Source organism: Rhinichthys klamathensis, unplaced genomic scaffold (assembly GCF_029890125.1).
Source record: "Rhinichthys klamathensis goyatoka isolate OS25496 unplaced genomic scaffold, OSU_Roscu_1.1 h1tg000406l_1, whole genome shotgun sequence".
NCBI classification, from domain to species: domain Eukaryota; kingdom Metazoa; phylum Chordata; class Actinopteri; order Cypriniformes; family Leuciscidae; genus Rhinichthys; species Rhinichthys klamathensis.
Window position 1 is genome coordinate 1,390,287 of NW_026606907.1, and position 24,714 is coordinate 1,415,000.

Consider the following 24,714-nt stretch of genomic DNA (forward strand, 5'->3'; position numbering starts at 1 on the left):
ATCATGCACGCAAAAACTATTTTTGGCGTAAATGCCACGTGGAAAAAAAAATCGTGCAATAAACGCACTTTCATGAGATCGTGGCGGGCTTTAAAGAGGAGCAGTGGGTCCGAAATTTTAGGATGAGCAAGCCAACCTTTGATATGTTGTGTCAACGTGTGTCCACAATCCTCTCCTACGACGACACAATGTTTCGTCGGGCCATCCGTCCATCCGCAGATGCGCGGCGGGGTTTCTCTCGTCATTAAACCGCGGAGACGAAGCCTAACGCCTCGGAAAATCCGATCTGCCTGTTTACATGACAGTCGCATTGGCACATATCCGATTTACATCTGATTTATTTCCACATATGAACGAGGCCTGAAACCGATCTCGAAATATCCGAATGCATGCGTTTTTTTCCTGTTTACACTGTCATAGAACACATCCGATCTGTGTCGCATACGAGTAAAAAATCGGAATTGGGTCACATTTCACTGACAGTGTAAACGAGGCCTAAATAATAGTTTTGTTTGATTACGGCAGCTGGTTTAGTCCAGAAATGCGCAGTTCTTTGGCAGTCGGGTCTGTTCGAGGTCGGATCACGTTCTCGCCACAAACGAACCGCTCCAGAGTTCGTTTGAAAGCATACCGAGACCAACTCGACGCTTGTTTGATCCGCTTTTGGTGCGCACCCGAGTGTGATCGCTGCATTCACACCGGCCCAAACGAACCGGACCGAGGGGGACAACGAACTCAAGTGCGACTCAACCAAACTAAATGAGGCAGGTGTGAAAGCACCCTTATTCCTCGGCTGGATCGTGTCGAGACTTTGAAGCTGCACTGAAACTCACATCTGGACCTTCGACCCGTTGGACCCCATTGAAGTCACTATATGGAGAAACACCTGGAGTGTGTTCCTCAAAAACCTTCATTTCTTTTCCACTGAAGAAAAAAAGACATGAACACCTTGGATGACGTAGCGCCACAAAATAACCTTGAATTTGGTTACATGTCGTTTTTGCCTAAATAACTTGCGAGATGTGTGATATTCCATCATGTTAGCAAAGTCAACAGAGATTACAAGGTGTTTGGTTTCATTTCTTTGACATATTCTAGCCCACTTATAGTCAAAACTGATTCATTACAGTTTTGATATCCCATGACAACTGGAAAATTTGCCTTTAAACTTGAAAGAAATAAAGATTTGACATTTATCATGATAATTATCGATATGGACTGATATGAAATTTTTTTTTGTGATTTGTGATACATTTTTTGGCCACGTCGCACATCCCTAATCTCTAATAATCTCTAATAATTTCCCCTTTCCTAAATCCACCGGGACTAAAACCGCTCTACACTCACCGGCCACTTTATTAGGTACCCCATGCTAGTAACGGGTTGGACCCCCTTTTGCCTTCAGAACTGCCTCAATTCTTCGTGGCATAGATTCAACAAGGTGCTGGAAGCATTCCTCAGGGAGTTTGGTCCATATTGACATATGGCATCACACAGTTGCCGCAGATTTGTCGGCTGCACATCCATGATGCGAATCTCCCGTTCCACCACATCCCAAAGATGCTCTATTGGGTTGAGATCTGGTGACTGTGGAGGCCATTTTAGTACAGTGAACTCATTGTCATGTTCAAGAAACCAATTTGAAATGATTAGAGCTTTGTGACATGGTGGAAGTAGCCATCAGAGGATGGGTACATGGTGGCCATAAAGGGATGGACATGGTCAGAAACAATGCTCAGGTAGGCCGTGGCATTTAAACGATGCCCAATTGGCACTAAGGGGCCTAAAGTGTGCCAGGAAAACATCCCCCACACCATTACACCACCACCACCAGCCTGCACAGTGGTAACAAGGCATGATGGTTCCATGTTCTCATTCTGTTTACGCCAAATTCTGACTCTAACATCTGAATGTCTCAACAGAAATCGAGACTCATCAGACCAGGCAACATTTTTCCAGTCTTCAACTGTTCAATTTTGGTGAGCTCTTGCAAATTGTAGCCTCTTTTTCCTATTTGTAGTGGAGATGAGTGGTACCCGGTGGAGTCTTCTGCTGTTGTAGCCCATCCGCCTCAAGGTTGTGCGTGTTGTGGCTTCACAAATGCTTTGCTGCATACCTCGGTTGTAACGAGTGGTTATTTCAGTCACTGTTGCCCTTCTATCAGCTCGAACCAGTCTGGCCATTCTCCTCTGACCTCTGGCATCAACAAGGCATTTCCGCCCACAGAACTGCCGCTCACTGGATGTTTTTTCTTTTTCGGACCATTCTCTGTAAACCCTAGAGATGGTTGTGCGTGAAAATCCCAGTAGATTAGCAGTTTCTGAAATACTCAGACCAGCCCTTCTGGCACCAACAATCATGCCACGTTCAAAGTCACTCAAATCAACTTTCTTCCCCATACTGATGCTCGGTTTGAACTGCAGGAGATTGTCTTGACCATGTCTACATGCCTAAATGCACTGAGTTGCCGCCATGTGATTGGCTGCTTAGAAATTAAGTGTTAACGAGCAGTTGGACAGGTGTACCTAATAAAGTGGCCGGTGAGTGTATATGAACAAGGATTTGAATTTGTTTGTGGTTGTCCTTCTCGCTTTCAGATCTGGCAGCACAACTGCACCGATCTCTTGGGAATAGTGGGAATAAAAGGTTCAAAGTGAGCCGTCTTTGGGTGATGCACAGTTTCCCAGTTTACCAGTTTCATTGAGGCTTATAGTATTGTGACAGCATGTGGTGGTGGTGTCTTGCGCTGCTTACACACCCAAGGTCGTGTGGTTGCCCTACTTTTTGCAGTCTAAGAAAATGCAAATAAAATCCATCCCAGCATGCAATAGCTGTCATTTCACCGTCTCGGTTAACTATAGACCCGGTATAATCTGGCTATGAGTAACCCACTTCTAAACAAAATAACCCTGAGTTTGGTTACATGTCGTTTTTGCCAAAATAACTTGCGAGATGTATGATATTCCATCATGTTAGCAAAGTCAACAGAGATTACAAGGTGTTTGGTTTCATTTCTTATCAAAACTCAGTCAAAACTGATTCATTGTACAGTAGTTTTGATATCCCATCATGTTACCAATGTCAATAATATCTACAAGATATTGTCATTTCATGACATGGTCAATCTGTAGTCTTTTAAATGCAAAATTGCTTACTGGGATTCTAGCTGGTTTTTACTAGGGGTGAAATAAAAGATTATTGTTTACATGCAGGTGAGAACAGTTTCCTTGTGAAAAGCTCAACAAATGTGGCAGACCGCATGCGCGAGTCTGAGGAGAACCCGAGACGTTTGCTACATAAGAAACCACATGTTCAAACCATATATCCTGTCAGCAAGATATCTTTACTTGCCTTTAACACGTTCTGTTTATGAAACACCAGGAATTCAGCCTATAACATTCAACAGGTTTGTTGCTTTTACAGTAAAGGGAGAAATGTTAAATATAGAAACCGATCTGGCAGAGGCTTTTCACACTCTACGCTCAATCCTGTGCTATAATGTTAATTTCAGGGTTTCATACTTTTAGCACAGCTGTTAACTCTGGCTTCACTAAACTAAATATGTTACTATTAAAGGTGAAACAATGTGGCAAATTATTTCATCCAATTCTAACGTAAACAATGCTTGCCTAATTAAATATCCATGCACATGAGGTTTAGTAGGGTTTGCACCGATATGAACATTTTTGGCCGATACCGATAACCGATAATTCTTTACATTTGAAAGCCGATAACCGATATATTGGCCGATAAATCGAAATCCAAATTTTTAGATAATTTTTGAGAGCCTGATTACAAAAACAAAAGTCTCACCATGAAAATCCATGTTTCAAGCACACAATTATATAATGCATCATAATTAATTTATGTAGCCGATATGACAGACTTGCGCTTTTACTTTTACTTTCCTTTTTTGAAGTGATTCCAATCATATTTAAAGCAACTCAAAACCATCATGTTGAACAGTGCGCATCTGAAGCGTCTCAGCTGAAGGAAATAATCCATTATTTATCGGCTTTAATACATCCAGGGTGTCTACAGATATAAACAAGTTAAATTTAAGACTTTAAGATCTTTTTAATGCCACTTTGAATGAAATTTAAGACCAAACCTGTGATGGATATACACATTATATGACATACGTATATGTAATATTTAAGTGAAGTAATTTCAGTGAAGTTACCTAAGTCTGAGTCAGTGAAGTAATTTAATATTAACTACTTGTTTATTGAACTAAAATCAATGTTACATTTGCAATCGTGAGAATATTCAGCAAAATAGCTCCCGTAATGTTATGTTACTTAACTATATCATATGTAAATAAAAAAACTCAACATTTTGAATTTTTACCTCAGTATGTTTCTTCTGTGATTTTTTTTATGTGTGCGGTTATGCTCGTTTGTTTTGATTTCTCACTATAAACTCTCTCACAGAGACGGGCGAGTCTCAACAGCACTACCAGAAATACATCATCATTATCAATCGCTGTTTATGTAATAAATCATAATCATTCTTGCGATTCGATGCTTCACTGGTTATTTGACGGACATTGGGTCCGTCACACTGGAGAAATGTTAGCGGTAATGTGACCAGAAATATTTAAGGCCCATCGAATCTGAATTTAAGACATTTTAATACTTTTTAAGGCCTTTTATTAGGAAAACTTTATTTAAGACATTTTAATACTTTTTAAGGCCTTTTATTGGGAAAAGTTTAAGACATTTTAAGACTTTTTAAGGACCCGCGGCCACCCTGATATCGGCCAAATCTTTTTATCAGGCCGATAACATTAAAAAATGAACATATATCGGCCGATACCGATATTATGGTAGCCGATATATCATGCATTGCTACCGTTTAGTTTTAGCATCCCAGTAAAATAATCATAAAAAGACATTCACATCCCATTTCTCTTCCTTTAGATGCTTTTCCAAAAGTAAAACTGAAGAGTAGGATTTGATTTATCCATTGGGAATTGATCAGGGTTTGCCAAAAACATTGTGAGCCTAAAAACTGGAATACTCTACAAGACTTTCGTCCTGATTTAATGCAAGTTGCTAAAAATCAAAACCATTTTTGAGTTTTGGGCCGTCGGTGTTGACAGATTTCACAACAACAAAAAATGCAGACACTGATTTATTTTAGCTTCAGAATGATTCATCCAGTCGGAGGAGATCAAACATGTATGATATTTTCAGCCAATTTCATAACACATATTGTTTTCATAGTGAAGCCAATGTTCAGATTTATACGAGCTAATTCAGATATAGGGCCGACATGAAACCAATGGACAAGACCCATAACTCAAGTCCATATTGTTCCCCACAATGAGTAAGTAAAACAGGTTACATGCCATTTAATGTTATGAACGTTGTAAATCAGGAACTGAGAATGTTAACCAAGGTTTTACACATGCCCAGTTTGAAACGACGGGATTAATTAGCAACCCAGTAAGAACTATGACCCTAGGTTAACAACTTCAAGCGTGAAAAGCTCATAATTGAACTCTCGGTGGGAGGTGACGGTTAAAAACAACACAAGCATGAAAGTATGTGAGCTCTGTAAATGATGCAGAGAAAGAACTGTGAGGGAAAACAGGTCTGAGAAGAAGGAAAACAGCTGTGAGTTGCAGGAATGCATGATCATGCTGAAATAAGTTTAGTTTAAGTTTGGGCCCGGAGGAAATGTGCCGTTCGGGCGTGTCTGTTAAGCAAACACCTGAGGGAAGGTGAGGGAATCATTCGAGCAATGAAGTGAAACTCCGGTGATTCCAGAGTTGACGTCATATACACACAAAAACCGATGCACCATTTATTTCCATCAAGATGTGCATCAATTTTGTATTGCCAATGCAAGAGTCCAGCCCTCTGTAAAGCCTCCTCCAGAACATCCCAAAGACTTTCAATGAGTTTAAGGAGCCGATTCATGTGTGGAAATGACTCTTCATGCTCCTCACAACCATTCGTTCACAGTTTGAGTCTGATAAATCTTGGCTTTGTCATCCTGGAATATGGCCATGATGTTCTTCATACATGGATGTTTAAGAAATGAAAAGCTACACACTCCATCAATTAGAGTTAGAAGAACTGGTGCCAAACATATATCACGATAGAAACATAAAAATCACTGCAATAATGATCCCATCATAGACTCTTTTAAGCATTTGCCTATTTAAATCCAAACTGCGACTTTGTTTATTGGACAGTATGTATACATGGTATGTTTATATAAATATATATATATAAATATTATGACAATGTATGTTTTTACATTGCTTTAACTCGTCAAAATAAGTAAGGCAATTTTCAACTCTTTTATAAGTTATACAAGATGTAACTAATTGTTTAAGTCTGTTGAATGTAATTTAATTTAAAATGACTTACACATCCAAGCTGACTACTTAAAAATGCAAGGCAGCAACATTTTACAGTGTAACACACACACACACACACACACACACACACACACACACACACACACAGGCTATACAAACCTTCGTGTTATATGTGATTAATCGCGATTAATCTTTTTGACAGCACTTATATGTGTCCAGTATACACATTTTAGTTATTTTTTTAAACATAAAAATATTATTTAATATAAGTATAAGTGTTTTCAAAGTGTAAGGAATGGTTCAAAAGTTTCATGGATAGACCACGTGATATTTCTGGAGCTTTTGAATTATGTTGTTTGTTACTTTGTTTACAGTTTTAAAAGTAAGAAACCAACACGATTGGAAACGCATTTTTAAAAACTTGTCATTGGAGTTTTAAAACAGATTCCTACTTTTTCCTCTTGTTTGTTGACGCTCAATACTTACAGCAATAGTTGGAAAGCAAATGTCATTAGGTGTTTAATAAAAACAAGATTTGTTTGACTGTATTTATCCATGTTTATGTCTTACCTGCCAGTAGAAAGACGGGCAGCAAACAGCAGTAGATCAATCCACACAACACCTGAAGCTCCATGAGAAACACTTCCACTCACATTCCTCCCAATACACAAATCCACATCTCCCAGAAGCGTGGAAAACAAGCTACATGGCGAAAATAAAGCCTTTCGATATTCTACACCAATTTAATAACATTAAAACGTAGTTTCTGAACGATTAAACGACTAGAACTGTAGACCATCGAACTATTAAAACATCACTAACTCCCAACGTTGTCTGTAAAGCGTTCTTAAACACTCAAATGAACGAATAATGTGTAAACACGACTAGTTTTTCGATTGAAAACTAAAAAAAACGGCTTTATGAGAGGCGATTATTCATTGTACATCTTCATGGAAAATGTGATTCACCGCCTCGGTGTTTGTTCAACTTTCTTCAGTCTTTCTTCCGTTCTGAAACGAATCAGCTCCGACTTCACCAGAATAAGTCCACAAACTGGATAATACAGTGTCATAAAACTCATAAGGAGAGTTTAGTTTAGTCCGAGATGCGTCCCAACAGTTAGTTGAAAGAAACTCCCACTCTGACGATAGATAACTTGTGCCAAACGAGTAACGTCACTTTCAGCTGAGAAACCCGACGCGCGCGCTCCCTGAGGAGCCACTCGAGTGTCACTCGCAGAATTGCGGCTTTTCAACTTCCAAAAGCTGAGGAAAACCTGTTATACACACTTTTCGTGTTATTTCATACCTTTGGTTATTTTTTACAAGCTCTGTCTTCAACCCATGTTTGGGTCAAATGTAGACAAAACCAACCGTTGGGTTTAAAAGTTTTAACCGTTGATTTACATTTTTTAAATTAAACTTTTAAACCCAACGGTCTGTCTATATTTGAGCCAAACATGGGTTGAAACAACCCAGTAATTTTTTTTAGATTGTACAGACAAGCCAAAATTCATAACAATTAAATAAACCGTATTAAACACATAACTTGTGTTCACACACGCCATTCATAGCCTACACGTGTTCATCATGTGTGATTGTGAATAAAACGATGTGGTGGTGGTTACGTTACTGAGGATGTGCAGAAGTGTAACGTGCGCGTGCCATAAATGTGACCGTTATTTATTCCGCGCGTGTCAGTTCAGTGTAGAAAAACTGATATATTCGGATTTTATTCGTTGAAAAGAAACAAATTGTTTAATTGTCACCACTAACAGGCTTGTGTGTAACCCATAGACTGTAGTAAATATATATATATATATATATATATATATATATATATATATATATATATATATATATATATATATATATATATATATATATATATATATATATATATATATATATATATATATATGTAACCCTTTATGTTGGCTCCATCTAGTGCTGACTTTGGGTAACGAGCAGTCTTGTTTTGCATTAGACGAGAGTAAAGTTTTAATTTTATTGTTTTTTTCCAAACTATGAAAGTCAATGGTGCCTCAGGACTGTTTGGTTAACCATATTCTGCAAAATATCTTATTTTGTGGTCTGGAACAACTTGGGGGTGAGTAAAAGATGACAGAAGGTTCTTTTTTTGGGGGTGAATATCCCTTTAATCCACTTTTTTTTTCTTGGATCGAGAATTTCCAGCTGAAAGTACATTTAAAAGCAATTAATGATGAATATGTGCATACTATTTTGCAGCTGACAGTCACACTTGCTGTTAAATGATTAACATTGTTACTAATTTAAAATGATTGATTTATCCTAAGAAATGCAAATTTACAATACAATAGAGCCAACATAATCCCATCAATCCAAGACCCAACCACCAAAATGACTGCTAAACGTGGTAAAAAGTAGAATAAAATATATTTTTAATATAAAAATAACACAAGGAGCCAAATCAAATTAGTAAACGTAAAGTGTTTATTATTTATTGTGGATATGATACCCAATATTATCATGTTTACAGTCAGTTTTGCGAGTGTTTGATCAGCGGGTTAGGGGCGTGGTTAAAAGCCAGGCTCTGCCTACATAAGTCACGTGATCCGATTTCGCGCGAAAGTTAGTCTAGGAAGAAGACGCTGAGAGGAACTTCCTGTGGGATAATAACAATTGCTTCACGCCACGGATCTCATTCGTACCGAAGAATGGCTCAAGCGCGGGTTACCGATTATTTTGCACAGAATAAGAAGGGTGGTGTTGGTCGATCTGGCCGGTCGAAGGGACAAAAACTGCCCGTGGACGTTTCAGACTCGGCGGTTTTCGCTAAACCAAGATCATCGTCCAGAGCCACACGGTCTTCGCGCGTTCCCGCAACACCAGAACCGCAGAAACACGTTCATCAGGAGTTCCTCAAAGTCATCGATGAGGTTCTGTCAGCAGACACGGTAGAAACCGCGACAGATGTGAGTAGTGTGAGCTTAACGGCGAGTCCCCGAACCCCTAAACGGACATTGGCGGAGTTCGACGTGTGTTCGGTGGTTTTCCCGTCCACAACCGAACAGCACAGCAGCGCCAAGAAGCGCCTGAGACTCGGCAGAACTTCCCCACAGGACCGCACGGTTCCGAAGACCGCGAGGAAGAGGCTCGATCTGCTGAAACATGACGATAAAGAGCAGGTATCCATCGCTAAATGTTGCGTTCAAAACAGAATGTGTGTTTGAAACGCTATCTTGAAAGCGCGACGCTCAGTAAACGCGACGTGGACGCATAAACAACGTTACATCCATTTAAAAATGTCTCTAATGTACTACTTTTTTTGGCACATTACTTTAAAAAACTGCTTAATTTTAAACTGATCATTCTTAATTTTAAACTTTTTATAGAATTTTAAGTATTTCGCTTCATTCGTCTAAAAAACAAACAAACAAAGCTAATGGGATTAAACGAGGTTGCTGGGTAGATTACTTATAAATTGTAGTTCATTATTGAATACAAATTATCCTTGATTATAAAATAAATTAAATTAAAAAATAAATGTGAATTGAATTAAAAAAATTGTTAGTGACGTAATCCATTACACACATTGTTGGTAAAACGCGACGCAAATGCCGAATGTGTACATTCATTTAAAATGGCCATAATGTATTAACGTTACTTTAGACTTTTTTTACAGTCAATGCGTTAGACTCATTACAAACTGATATTGCTTAACTTTAAACGGATAATAATTAATTTAACATTTTCTATAGAATAGTATTTCGCTTCAATCGTCCAAAAAAAAAGCTAATCGGATTTTTCTTTTATTCAGTAATCCACCGAAAAGATAAATATTGCTGGGTACATTACTTACAAATTGTATTGCATTACTAAATGCAAATTATACATGATTATAAATGGTAGTTAGTAACGTAACTTAATCTATTAATTTATCTTAATCTAACGTAACTTTTTCTATAAAAAGAATGTAATCCGACTACTTTTTTAAAAGTACTTTTATATTACTTTTAATGTAATTTGTTTATAATGATGTGATGTGAATGGTACAATATTGTACCAATATTGATAAAAAATAAACACGAGAGAATTATTAAAGTTTTTATTTGTTTATTTGAACAGGAACAGTACAAAAAAAACATGATTAAACACTAGTTCAGGGTTTCATAAATGTGTGAAAAGTTAATTAAATCAGTTAAATTATAAGAAATTGTTGATGCGCAGCCTCTCCGTTTATATAGTCGCCGGTCTGTGCCATTCCACAAAAGTTTTGAGAATGGAAAATTTTAAAGATTAAACAATTGAATTCTGAATAATTTACCATTTTGTGAATATCAAGTTATGCAAGTTTTTAAGTATAATCTAAGTTAATAGATTTTTTAATTTCATTAGCATGTTGTGCTAATGTATATTTTTAGTTCAAGTATGTTAGGTGAAGTAGACTAGGCTACATTGGTTTACTGTTCTGTGAATGCATTTGTGTATTGATGTGGTTTTAATGACTGCTAATCCAACCTGTCTTATCTTGATGTAGCGCATTGAGCCTTTGTCCAACGGCATCGCTCAGGCTCCTCAACAAACCGCCAGCAAAGACTCAAAAAATACTGTTAATCACAATGCAAATATCTCCCCTGGTGGAGACGATAGGCCGACGCGGACGAGCCGGAGCAAGGTAACGAACACGCGGGGGTCTTCAGGAACCTCCCGGTGTTCTCGAGCTTCGCTAATCACACCGCTTGTGTTCTTTCAGAAGACGTTTTCTCGAGAGGACGTGTCGGCGCTGAAGTCGAAGCTGCAGAAACTGAAAGGACAGTCCGAAGCCGTAGCGAACCCCTCGCCCGCTCCCGTTTCGACACTAGCGGAGCTGAAAGCGAGGCTCGACGCTGCACGCGAGATCTCCGCAAAGGTTCAGCAGAGAAAGGCCGAGCGAGTTGCGACGGATGCTAACGCTACGGAGGCGCAGGCTAGGCCTGAACCAGAGGAAAGGTGAGGTTTTTTTTGCATGTTAAAAAATAAATACGACCGTGTTTTGTCAATCACGTTTGCACACTGCCTCCGAAACTTTCGTCCGTCATATAAAAATTCGGATCGGGTTCGATTTTCTGCGTTTTTCGCAACCGTAACAAGCATTTTGAATGGCGTTTTGACAATTCAGAGCCATCGAGTGACCAATACGAAAAAACCCATATGAAAATTTCGGACTCAGTGTGCCAGGATCTTAAGCCTAGTCTCGTACTTGGGCTTTATTCACTTGTCTGGGGGGGGGGGAAATATATATATTTCTATAATATAGAAATATATTACATTTCAGTGGTAACAGATAAGGTGATGATGATCATCATCTTTCTTTATTATTGTTAGCACTACCTCACAGATAATAAATCTGCATATTGTTGATATTTAACCCAGGGTGTTTAACTTTTATGAGGGAATTATTTATTTAATTTTTTTTTTTTACCTTATCAATTGGGATGCACCGATATAAAAAATTTGGTAAATCTACTGAGGTTTGCTGGCCGATGCCTGTGTGTTTGTTTACCCAATGCAGGGCTCGGCATTAAAGTGTCATTTCCCCCTAAAATCCAAACCTGTAAAACCTTTGTTCATCGACACATACAGGACCCGGCCAATAGTGAGCCGGCGTTCTGACGTATAACCAGGAAGTGCTGCTTTAAAAAAAATATATATTCAACTTTCATAAAAGCTTGCAATGACATTTAACAAGTGCTGCACGGTTTACACTTCGTCACCAGCGTAGGACACTGACTGACGTGGAAGTGAAGAGATTGTTGAAAACAGTCGTTATTTGGGGGTTTCTTTGTGCACAAAAAGTATTCTCGTCACTTCATAATGTTACATTTGAACCACTGGAGTCACATGGACTGTTTTAAAGATGTCTTTACTACTTTTCTGGGCCTTGAAAGTTGCATGACGTTACCTTCTATGGAGGCACAGAAACCTCTCCCGGACAAGCGTTGAAGTCGAGCCCTGAAATGCCACAACCTATTTGTTGATTTAAAGCAATAGTTCACCCAAAAATGTATTGAGGTGTGTATTATTTAAACTAAATATCTCCAGCTCGATTGGGACTAACAGTAGCCGCTGCTCAATTCTCGATTTTGACTCAAATTTCAATTTGATATATGCATAGATTTGATCACAGATTTTAAATCGAATCAATTTGAGGGATTACAAAAGATTCCCACCCCTACTATTTGTTGATTAAAGCGATGGTTCACCCAAAAAATTTAAATTGTCATGTACTAACCCTCATGTTTTAATAAACTCTACACCTCAGAGATGCTTTGTGTGTTTTGTTGCTGAAGTTGTGTGTGTTTCAGAGAGAAGCTTCCAGCTTATCAGCGCTTCCACACCCTCGCTCGGGACGTCCCGCCCGGGCTCACCCTGCCCTACCACTACAGACTCCTGTCCGAGATGTTTCGCAGTACGGAGACCATCGTCGGGATGCTGTTCAACCGCTCCGAGACGGTCACGTTCGCCAAGGTCAAGCAAGGGGTCCAAGACATGATGCACAAGTAAGAGTCAACCCTCTACACACACCGTGGCAATAGAATCACCATTGGCTAGTCATTTATTTAGGTTACTTGCCGGACAAAATAATTATACACAGTACACATATATCATGTAAACAAACTTATTTTGGATGCAATTAATCCCGATTCATCGTTGCCCAGCACTTATATTTATATATACAAAAATTGATGAGCTGCTGGGTTCATGAATATTAATCACGTTTTCAGCGTTCACGCAAACTGATTTGCTGAAATCAAAACAGGGATGAGCTCCAGCCAATGAGATTGTCGTTTGTGCATTAGCTCCGCCCACCACCGGAGAAACCACCATGTCTTCTGCTAGCTCTTAAAAGCTGAATAATTCCAAACGAACAACGTTATTTTTACAGAAAAATGCAACAAAATACCGTTTACATGTCACTCACTCACGCCTTCACAAGAGTTTACGATACGCTGTGCATCCGTCCATTGAGCTACATTGAAATAGTCTATCTATACATGTATGCTAAACTTATACTTAGCCTTTACACACACAATGGCGAGTAAAATCGGAAAAATGACTAGCCAATGGCTAATGATAGACATTTAGTCGCCCGGAGTGAAGATTTAGTCGCATATGCGAGTGATTTACACTCGTTGAAGAGGCTGTATGAAGCGCTGCTGCTGAATTGCACACAGGGTAACCCTAGTTCTGCTTTCCTCGCAGGCGTTTTGAGGAGAGCCACCTGGGGCAGATAAAGGAGGTGTACCCTTCTGCCTACACCTTTCGCCAGGAGAAGAACATCCCCTCGTTCAGCGCCGCTGTGAAGAGGTCCAGCTATCAGCTCACCGTGGAGCCGCTCATTGAAGAAGGTGAGGAACATTAACACTGACTATCGCATTAAATTATTAACACGCAAACTGGCCGATACAGACAAGAAGGAATGAAAGTATACATAAACAAGATGTTTATTTGGTATTTAACAGGCCAAACTGGCTTTTGGCGGTTGAAAACAATAACTGAACAATCTGAAATTAACGTCAGTAAAGCTCATCTAATACAAACATGGATGGTACTGACATTAGCATTTGTTTTAAATTGGGTTGAACTTGAAACTACATAAAAATGGCCTTAAATAAAAGCATTAACTGTAAACATGTGAAATTAAAGGCAACTACTGCATATTTCACAACATAATCAACACGAATTAAACTATCCAAACAACGATGTTTGGCTATTTAATCAGCATTTGTTTTTGTTTTTAAATACGGTGAAAAGAAAAAAGGTCTTACCAGTGAGTGAAACTAAATAAATTATTCCAGTGAGTGAAACTAAATAAATGATTCCAAAATGCAACGAGTAAAACAAAGATGCTACAGCAGGTGCTTTTTTAAAATCAAAATAAGTAATTTTAAGGTAAAATAAAAAGGATCATCCTATTCAGAACTGGTCTTTACAAAAAGAACCAACTTTTTTTTTTTACCCAAATCATGCAGCCCTCACACATGTTTAAGTTAATAAATCAGTTTATTTATTTTAATAAAGTGTCTCTTTCCCCAGAGTTTAACGGCACCCGTCCAGTGTTGTCGGTCTCTCGTCTCTTGGAAAGAAGGCGCATTTTTCACCAAAACCTTGTTGAGATCGTGAAGGGACACCACAAGGTGAGCTGGTTTACTCGCAGGAGTTTTGGATATTGTTTTTTTTGTAAATTCCAATCATGACCGGGTTCCCACGGGTCCTTGAAAGTTTGTGAATCTGAAAAAAATAAAAATAATTCAAGGCCCTGGAAAGTTTTTTAAAATAAACATGTATAGATACAGGCCCTTGAAAGTGCTTGTTTATTTTGTGCGAGAAGTTTTATTGAAAAAAATCCATATTAATCCGTCCGGTCCGCTAATGTGTTATTTCGCCAGCACTTTGTGGCCTATGCGCACTAGCTTGCTTGATTTTAGCCACGTTAGTTACGCGCATTTACGCGTTACGTTAAGTGTTTTCGCATTAAACTACGTTGAAGGTACCTCAATGTTTCATGCAAAAGTTAATATCAGATCATTTTAGAATACGGTATAGGATGTACCAAATATTCTTCAGTTTTATGCAAAAAAGAAATGAGACAAATAGAATATCAGATCTGTCATATGGCCAAAAATCAATGCAAAAAAAAGTTGCAAAAAAAAACGGTAACCATGTACACTACCGTTCAAAAGTTTGGGGTCAGTGAGAATTTTATTTTTATTTTTTGGAGGAAATTTATAATTTGATCGAAAGTGACGGTAAAGACATTTATAATGTTACAAAAGATTCTAACCCTAACCCTATTCATCAAAGAATCCAAAAAAAAAAAAAACTGTACAACTGACAGACCAACAACTGTTTCAACATTGATAATAATAATAAATGTTTCTTGAGCATCAAATCCTCATATTATACTGATTTGTGAAGGATCATTTGACACTGAAGACACTGACACTGGTGATGCTGAAAATTCAGCTTTGATCACAGGAATAAATTACACTTTACTATATATTCACACAGAAAACAGCTGATTTACACTGGAATAATATTTAATACTATAACTGATTTTTGTTGTATTTTTAATCAAATAAGCGCAGCCATGGTTAGCAGAAGAGAATTCTTTTAAAAGTATTTAAAATCGTACCGACCCCAAACTTTTGAACGGTAGTGTATCTTACAAGGTAACCTTGCTCTCCATTGAAATGTGTCTCCCCATTAGTCCTTGAATTTGAGTGTCGTGGACCTGAAAGTATTTGAAAGGTTAACTAAAGTGTGGGAACCCTGTGATGAGTTTTGGATATTAAGTTTTTTGCCAATTCCAATCATGTGTTGTCTTATGTTGGATCCAGACGTTCCTGGCTTCCCTAAACCCTCCCATCGTCGTCCCCGATGACAAACTGACCCGCTGGCATCCGAGGTTCAATGTGGACGAGGTTCCCAACGTCAAGCCCAGGGATTTGCCTCAACCCCCTCAAACTGAGAAGCTGAGCTCGGCTCAGGAGGTGTTGGACCGAGCTCGAGCGCTCATGACACCCAAGGTGAGCGAGCGCCTCGACTATACGGCTCAGCGAGAGTGCTTTCACACCTGCCTCGTGCAGTTCGGTCGAGTCGCACTAGAGCTCGTTGTCCCCCTCGGGCCGGTGTCCATAAAGTCCTGTCATTTATTTTTACAGTATTTGTACGAACCCTGTGTTCAAAAACAAGATCTGTCAATTAAACCGATCATCACATCACTGAGTTATTTCCTTTTCTCGTTCCAGATGGAGAAAGCGTTGGCTAACATGGCCTTGAAGACCGCAGAGAGCGTGTGTGCCGAAGAGCCCGAGGCCGCAGAGAAACCAGCAGAAACACCCGGCGCGCTCAGAGGAGTTTCTCAGTCCCTGCTGGAGAGGGTGAGTCCCTGAAAACACACTCGAACGTGCAGATTCCTAAAGCTAAAGCCGGGTTCACACTGTTCTAGGGATGCTAACCGATGACCGTTTGACCGATGGTTGACGTCTCAACGTTAGCCGATCAAAGTTGTCGGTAAAAAAAAAAAAAGGTGATCTCTAAATTAGGCTATTATAGACAGTGGACTAAACGCTACTACAGTTCGCCATCTCATTCCAAGATATTTTTGTGTGAAGTGAACAAATCCCTCACACTCAATTTTTCATAACTCGCCTGTTTGTACTTAACCTCTTAACCTTCTCCAGAGCGTCGGCGCACTGAAGCGTTTTTTATTTTATTTAGTTCAAATATACTATCAGATTTAATGTTATACCTTGACAAACTATACATCATTAAAAAGATATAAGACTCAAGATTCAGTATTTGACCACTATTGTATTCTGAGAAACTTATAGTGACAGTTATGTCTTAATTTGTGTCAGGAGTTATGAAATGAAAAAAATGAGTCGATACCTTTAATATTAATTATGAGCGTCAGCTGGTCCATTCATAAAAAACACTCCGTTCTGTCGTCATGACAGCGATTCACAAAACAACGTCCCTGAGGGCTTTTAGCTCAACAATGTGCAGATGTGGAGAAATATTGATATATTCTCATAGATTCACATCATATTTCTATAGACAGGAATAATATTTATTGAATTTATACCCAAATGCGTCGATGTAATCATAATGATCGCTTCTTATTGAGATGTGCTGTGTTTTCCATTCATACCAATAGCATGGGGGCGCTATATGTCCAATAAAAGTCCATATATGGATCATGAAGAAGACCCATAGTCATGTGACATTCCAGGACGTCACTGAGTGATACAGAAAGTACAGAGATCGCTGTAACATGCAGATAAAGATGTTTTGAAGACAATAAACATGATTGCAATGATATTTGAGTTACCTGTGTTCTTCAAGCCATGCCAGGTATTTCATAATAATAGATTATATTTATAATGTAATGCTAATCGATATAGATTTCATCATCGTTCAGAACACTAAATAATACATTTTCTGTCGGATTTTTTTTTAATATGAAGCCAAGTTAGATCACAGAAGATTATTTAAAACACTAGACTTGCGTTATATAGTAAGTTTGGAGCACAAACATAATTTTAATCTCATAAATGGTCGTGTATTGATGGTGTGCTAAGCTAACATGCTAGCGAGCCCAGGCGCACCTGCCACGAGCAGTTATTGTTTTATGATTTTTTTCTAAATAGGAATGCTTACTGAAATGTTTCAGTGCATTTGATACCAGTTTCAAATATTTAGTGAGAATTTTGATAAAAGAAATTAGGGTTTGAAACCCTATGAATAGCCTGTGAATAGCCAGTCGTTAGTAGCTATAATGCAGACAAAAGAAATGCATATTTAGAGCCATAATAACCAGTCCGGAGAGGTGTAAATGTGTACAGGGGAGACAAAAACAATAAACAATAGAGACAATAGACTGAATAGATGACTCAGAAGATGACTAAACATCAGTTTGCTAATAGTCTAATCAAAATAAAGTAATTTGACATGATCTTGAAAAACATTTAACTAAATACAGAGTTTTATACTTATCATTTTCAGATTTTAAATATAAAATGGTCAGACATGTGGCTTTAGCTGCAGTGCATTTCTAGATTGCTCCAGGGCCAACTTCAATTTTATTTTCATGAAGATGTTTAAAAAAAATAAATTTCTAATAACTTTACAAAACTTTGAAGCTATTTAAAATTGTTTTTTTCATTATGACAATAATTCATTCTACATTTACAATAAACAACCAGGTGTCAGCTTTCAAATGAGATCATACTTGTGCTTTTAGTGCAAAGGGTTCATGAACTGCATCTGTTTGGGTATGTCATTTCTGGGGATTTTTCAAAAGTGGGCTTGAAGCTTAACAGGTTAATAAACCAATAAAAACATTTGGCGCGAGGTCACAGCGTTTGGGTTCACGCGCTAACAAGGTTTGTGAAAAGTAAAGGCTACAGGCTAAAACACTCGGTTAGAGCCAGGGCAGACGACAGGATGAAGCGTGTAAAGAAACGTAGTGTGTGGGGCCAAAAGAATGTTTCACCAAAAAGAATGACACAGTAAGTTGCATCTTGTGTGATACAGTGCTTAAATACAGTAGTAATACAGTAGAAATATATTACATTTCAGTGGTAACAGATAAGGTGATGATGATCATCTTTCTTTATTATTGTTAGCACTACCTCAAACAACTGTCGCATCTCTCTCTGCCTCCCGCTCACACACACACACACACACACACACACACACACTGCCCCGGCGCCGCGCTTCCACTCAACGTCACTTTTTTTAAATCCCCTAGCTTGTATGTAATCGGAGGACAAATGGCTCCTTAGTTTTGAAATGGTTTGGCACAAGGTGATCGCGTTAAAAATAAAGGCGTTAGTCTAGCGTTAGAAGCTCATTTGAAACATTGCCGCGGCTCATTTAAGAAAATGACAGCCCCGAAGAGACGCAGGTTTGAGAGAGAGGCAGATTTGATCTCTTCGGGGCTGTCATTTTCTTAAATGAGCCGCGGCAATGTTTCAAATGCGCTTCTAACGCTAGACTAACGCCTTTATTTTTAACGCGATCACCTTGTGCCAAACATTTCAAAACTAAGGAGCCATTTGTCCTCCGATTACATACAAGCTCCTCGGCGCCGCGTTTGCGGGACTCATGTTTCGCGCTGTAGGGGATTTAAAAAAAAGTGACGTGAGTGGAAGCGCGGCGCCAGGGCAGTGTGTGTGTGTGTGTGTGTGAGGCAGAGAGAGATGCGACAGTTGCGAAATTGCAGGCGCGGCTCGAAATGGCTGTTATTTCAAATAGCGTAGCATATTTTAAACTAATCGGTTAACCGGTTTCAACCGGCTAATGAGGCTCGGTGGTCGGTCAAGAAAATGTGTAGTTTTCGCCATCCCTACACTGTACGATTTTGGCCGTCTGAGACGAGACAAAGCATCACATTTTTGAAATTTCAGTACCGACGCGAGGGAAACTAAACAACCAAATTACACTTCAAATAATTTTTTTCCAAATAGGTTTTCTGTCATTTTAGGTAGTTTTTATCACGCTGATGTAAGTGTTGAAAGTGACGTCGTGATTGACAGCTTCTCTAAACCTAGTCACTGAAGCACCAACGGACTTTTTTGGGGATTTTCAGGAAGAGATTCGGAAGCTTGTGCTTTAATTTCTACATTTCATAACTGTTTATTTCACACCGACATGAGTTATTCTACAGTAAACTGTACTAACCGTTTCTGCGGGACCTTGATATCACGTCTCAAATCTTTGGTGTCTTCACTTTTCACCAATGGAAGAGAGTAAAGGGGTGTCGTCCATCTTGTTTTAACAGTCTATGGTTCAAGTGTGTTTCCCAAGAAGCTAATCCGCATCTGTCCCTCTTCAGATTCGAGCTAAAGAGGCTCAGAAGTTGCGGGCCGCGATGACGAGGGACCCGGAGCAGGAGCGGCGCCTGGTGATGATGTCACGGCTCCCGGAGCTAGCCCGGATCCTGCGCAACGTGTTCGTAGCGGAGAAGAAGCCGGCCCTCCTCATGGAGCTCGCCTGCAACCGCGTGATCGCGAGCTACCGGTCTCCGCTCAGCCCCGGTCAGTGCAGCGTTTCACAGCTAGATTCGAGTTATTTATAAAACATTTCATTTTAAGACCCTTTTAAAGAAATTAAAGCCGAGATATTCACCCAAACATGAAAACTCTGTCAGTAATGACTCTCCCTCAAGACCCGTAAGACCTTCGCTCCTCTTCAGAACACAGATGAAGATATTTGTGATGAAATCTGAGGTTTCTGTCCCTCCATAGACGGCAACTTTCAAGGCCCAGAAAGGTAGTAAAGACATCGTTAAAAGCCCCATGTGACTCCAGTGGTTCAACATTAATGTTACGAAGCGACGAGAATACTTTGTGCGCAAAAAAACCCTAAAATAACGACTTTATTCTGCAATCTCTTCACTTCCACGTCATTCTCCTACACTTGATGAAGTGTGAACCGACAGCGAAGGAGAACGACATGAATGTTGGACCACTGGAGTCACATGGTCTATTTCAACGACGTCTTTACTACCTTTCTGGGCCTTGAAAGTGTCAATGATGTTGCCGTCAATGGAGTGACCAGAAACCTCTCAGATTTCATCAAATATCTTCATTTGTGTTCTGAAGATGAGCGAAAGTCTTACGGGTTTGGAACGACATGAGGGAGAGTAATTGATGACAATGTTCATTTTTGGGTGAACTATCCCTTTAAGACCGTTTTAATATCTTTTTTAAAGAAAATAAGACCCTTTTAAGATTATTTTAAGATATTTGAAATATATATTCTATTAAAATATTATAATATTTGGTTGTGTTCGGGTCATTTGGGGATTTTCTTTGTCCTGAAGATGCTAGTGAACATTATCGCATTGGACTAAAATGTTCTGATTTTACTAAGCCAGAGTATGACTACTTTATTTATTTTAAATTTTGTCATAAATTCCCACCCACTTGTGGTGTTCCCGGCCTACAAAAAAATATTTCTAAATCTCCCATTACTCCATATTATCACCAAATATTGAATAAAAAAAAATAAAAAAAACTTGTTTTCCAATCATGACATGTTTTATATATATTTTTGGATCTTATTTGTTCGTATGCCTCCGATATCTGAGCTTATGCACCTCGACTTTTGACCCCAAAAAGCATTATTTTAAAGCAATATTGAATAAAATGTAAATATTTTGTATAATTTATTACACTAGTGCGCTTTAATGTTTAACCGGGAAGTTTGTTCCATTTTGTACAAAATTAAAGCGTTTCAAAACAAACTTCCTGGTTAAACATTAAAGCACATTAGCAATAAATTGGCAATATTGAATACATTTTTTAAATATTTTGCATAATTACCCACAAATAATGCTTTTTAATGCGATAATAACCTCAGATAAAGGAGACATACAATCAATGTTTGACTTTCCTCAGGTTACTGATGCACGTACAGTTTAATGCACTATTGTAACCTCATTTTCCTTGCAAGCACATTAAGGAAATTATATTTTATTGAAGAACAAGTTTAAGTGCATTTACTTTTTTCAATAAAATATGTGATTCTTGATTTGGTTTATATTTGCTTGCGCTCGCTTGTGGACATAAGAGACAATACAGAACTTTTTTTCCTATAAATCCTTTAGAATTCAAATATAATTTGATTTTTGCTAATATTTAAGAGAAATTTGAATTTAGCTTTTGATTTTGACAGCCCTACCGCACAAACAATGTATAATAAACGCTGCAATCCACAAAAAAGTCAAGTTTGAGTTCACGATATGCTAATCGTGATGATAAAAGATCACAAATATTTAATTGTTTTTATGGTTCAGTAGGTTTTCTCACAGCTAGTGCTCTTAATATATATTTTTTATGCTAGTGGATCATTCATATATTGTTTATTTCTCTCTTTAGATGAGAGGAAGCACCTTCGCCTGCTGTTATTTATTAAATTTATTGTATATTTAATAGGTTTTCTCATAGCTAGTGCTCTTAATATGGGGCTTTTTTGTTGTTGCTAGTGGATCATTCATTCATGTTTTTCTCTCTTTTTTTAGATGAGATGGAGAAGCACCTTCGCCTATTGGCCGAGTCGACTCAAGCGTGGCTCACGATTCACCCAATCAGGAAAGACGTGTACCTGAAGCTGAACAAGAGCACGGACCTGAACCTTGTGCTGAACGCCCTGAACCAGAAGATGAAGGAGGAGTGTGTCTGAGCAGAAGCAAACAAGACTCGAGACGATCATGTGCAATATTTTATTATGGATTTTATCTCTCATTTTTAGTTTCATTTGTTCATACTTTGCATTTTACAAGTCACTGCGTTTTTAACCCAGAGATTGTCTGAGGTGGTGACATCATTCTCTGCATCTTGGCACAAGTTCATGGATGTTGACAAGTAACTGGTTAGCATGGAGGAATCATTTACAACATTAATGCATTGAATCATTTACAATAAACTAGTTCATGCTAGCAATGGTGTTTGATTCTCTCTCTCTGTACATCAGGCACTGTCTGTAACCGACTGTGTCTAAAGACCTGGTGAAAGTTGACTCAGAATTGCACAACGAGGCCATAAAACAGGAATTGTGAATCACGTTGCTTCACTTAACTGGCAGGTCACATGACAATGATGACGTGGGGAATGGATTGCACAAACTCAAACTATATATACGATACAGAACTTTAGTGGTGATTTTGAACCGTTCTGTGAATCATTTGTGTTCTGAACCAGTGATTCGGAGCGACTGCTAAAGCAGGGTATATGCAGGAATCTTGAAGTTAATTTTAATACCTTTTCAAGACCTTCTCAAGACCTTCTCAATATTTTTTAATACCTCACCGCCACTTCAAGCTGTAACCATTTACATCAGTGATACTTTTAACTTAACAGTTTTAGTTTGTGATAAAGACTATAGACCACTCTGATAAAAAAAAAAAAAATCAAATAGGCTGGGATAGTAAATCAAAGCAAAGTTTATTAAAAAACAAAACTTTGCTCCACCCTCAACAACAATCATGCTGACATGTGCCTCAGTTCTTCGTTTTTTTAAATAAAAATGACTAAATTCACACACTTTTACGATGTTTTTGGGACTCAAACTGTTGGACAGCTAATTCAGAAAAAATACTTTCAAAATTTAAGACTTTATAAAGCCGTGATAAGACTTTTTAATACTTTTTAAGGATCTTAATTTTCCCAAAATTGATTTATCACCTTTAATACTTTTCAAGACCCCGCGGATACCCTGTAAAGTCACGTGACGTCATTACGTTTTTGAAATGTCAATGTTTCACCACTAGGGGGCGGTGATCTCTGTGAAACCACAGTTTTACCTGATCTCAGATCAGTTTTTACTGGTCCGATTAACCAAATTTACTGACAAATTAAAAACATTCTACAGACACTTCATATTTACTGCTATTAGAGGACTTGTTAATTACATCTGAGAGATTAACTGGTGTTTTTATGCGAGTGCTGACTGCGTTTACACTGTTCTGGCCAGCAGGGGGCGCCCGTTTCAGTTTATTTTGCCAAGCAATTGATTCAAAAAGCTTCATTTCTCTCATCACTACCACAAAATAATGATTTAAAAGTCTGATTTTAGACGCAGCCCGTTGCTTTTCCTAACTCATGGTGGAATTAAGACCATCAAACCCATGTGAAGTGTTGATTTAAATTGATTGTAATTCTTCATATTTCTGAGATGTAAAGCATCGAGTGGATACACACACACACACACACACGTCAGTACTGTATTAGAGAGAAGACCGGCGTCGGCTTCAGCTTGTCGGATCCGTTGAGATCTTTGAGTTCGACGAGCACCAAACATCCCAACACCTCGGCTCTCTGCTGTCGGATCAGCTCACACGCCGCGCACAGCGTTCCTGACACACACACACACACATCGTTGCTGCTTGTTTACATCCTGGAGTGTTTTCCTCAAAATATATATAACCAAATACCTTAAAAGGTGAAACTAATATATTATATAGACTCATTACATGCAAAGTGAGATATTTCAAGCCTTTAGTTGTTATAATTGTGATGATTATGGCTTACAGCTTATGAAAACCCCAAATTCAAAATTAGAATATTGTGAAAAGGTTTTACTCACACACTCTCACACACTCTCTCACTCAGTCTCTCTCTCTCACACACACTCAGTCTCTCTCACTCTCACACACTCTCTCTCACTCACTCAGTCTCTCTCTCACTCTCACACACACTCTCTCACTCTCTCTCACACACACACACTCTCTCTCTCAGTCTCTCTCACTCTCACACACACTCTCTCACTCTCTCTCTCTCTCTCACACACACACACACTCTCTCTCTCAGTCTCTCTCACTCTCACACACACTCTCTCACTCTCTCTCTCTCTCTCTCACACACACCTCCAGTTGCCAGTAAGTCGTCGATGATCAGGATCTTCTGTCCTTCAGAAACGGCGTCTTCCTGCATCTCGGCCTCGGCCTGAAACATCAGAAGCTCAGAGAATCATTTCATGATGTAATAATAATAATAATAATATGTTTATATTGAACATGCAGTGCCGTTCTAAAGTTGGGGATCGGTAAGACTTTTAATGTTTTTAAAAGAAGTCTCTTCTGCTCACTAAGGCTGCATTTATTTGATTAAAAATACCACAAAAATTAAATAAAAAATAAAACCAGTAATATTGTGAAATATTATTACTATTTTTCTATGTGAATGTATTATAAAGTGTAATTTATTCCTGTGATCAAAGCTGAATATTCAGCATCATTACTCCAGTCTTCAGTGTCACATGATCCTCCAGAAATCACTCTAATATGAGGATCAAGAAACATTTATGATTATTATTAATCTTGAAAACAGTTTTATTTCAGGATTC

At 38.5% G+C, this 24,714-nt stretch overlaps 3 protein-coding genes across 5 annotated transcripts in view; 1 reads left to right on the top strand and 2 right to left on the bottom strand.

The window, feature by feature from the left end:
- Positions 1-7,492, bottom strand: part of piezo1 (piezo-type mechanosensitive ion channel component 1) — a 149,668-nt gene extending 142,176 nt beyond the window's left edge. Inside the window, exon 1 of the mRNA XM_056234815.1 lies at positions 6,905-7,492. Within this exon, the coding sequence (XP_056090790.1) occupies positions 6,905-6,968 (64 nt within the window). The 5' untranslated portion in view covers positions 6,969-7,492. The remainder of the gene's footprint in view (positions 1-6,904) is intronic.
- Positions 7,493-8,937: 1,445 nt separating this feature from the next.
- Positions 8,938-22,091, top strand: cdt1 (chromatin licensing and DNA replication factor 1). Of its 3 annotated transcripts, none has more exons than XM_056234802.1 (10): positions 8,938-9,503; positions 10,856-10,993; positions 11,072-11,307; positions 12,663-12,857; positions 13,561-13,706; positions 14,395-14,495; positions 15,699-15,887; positions 16,110-16,241; positions 19,703-19,904; positions 21,893-22,091. In XM_056234802.1, exons 1-10 carry the CDS (start codon positions 9,033-9,035, stop codon positions 22,051-22,053), a joined length of 1,971 nt encoding a protein of 656 aa, XP_056090777.1. In that variant the 5' UTR covers positions 8,938-9,032; the 3' UTR covers positions 22,054-22,091. The 3 variants fall into 3 exon arrangements, with proteins under 3 accessions (XP_056090777.1, XP_056090778.1, XP_056090779.1); XM_056234803.1 differs by having other exon boundaries at positions 11,075-11,307; XM_056234804.1 differs by lacking the exon at positions 10,856-10,993.
- A 1,486-nt stretch (positions 22,092-23,577) lies between these two features.
- aprt (adenine phosphoribosyltransferase) overlaps positions 23,578-24,714 on the bottom strand; it is a 5,678-nt gene continuing 4,541 nt past the window's right edge. Inside the window, exons 4-5 of the mRNA XM_056234811.1 lie at positions 24,236-24,314; positions 23,578-23,725 (exon numbers count right to left, since the gene is read on the bottom strand). Of these exons, the coding sequence (XP_056090786.1) occupies positions 23,586-23,725; positions 24,236-24,314 (219 nt within the window). The 3' untranslated portion in view covers positions 23,578-23,585. The remainder of the gene's footprint in view (positions 23,726-24,235; positions 24,315-24,714) is intronic.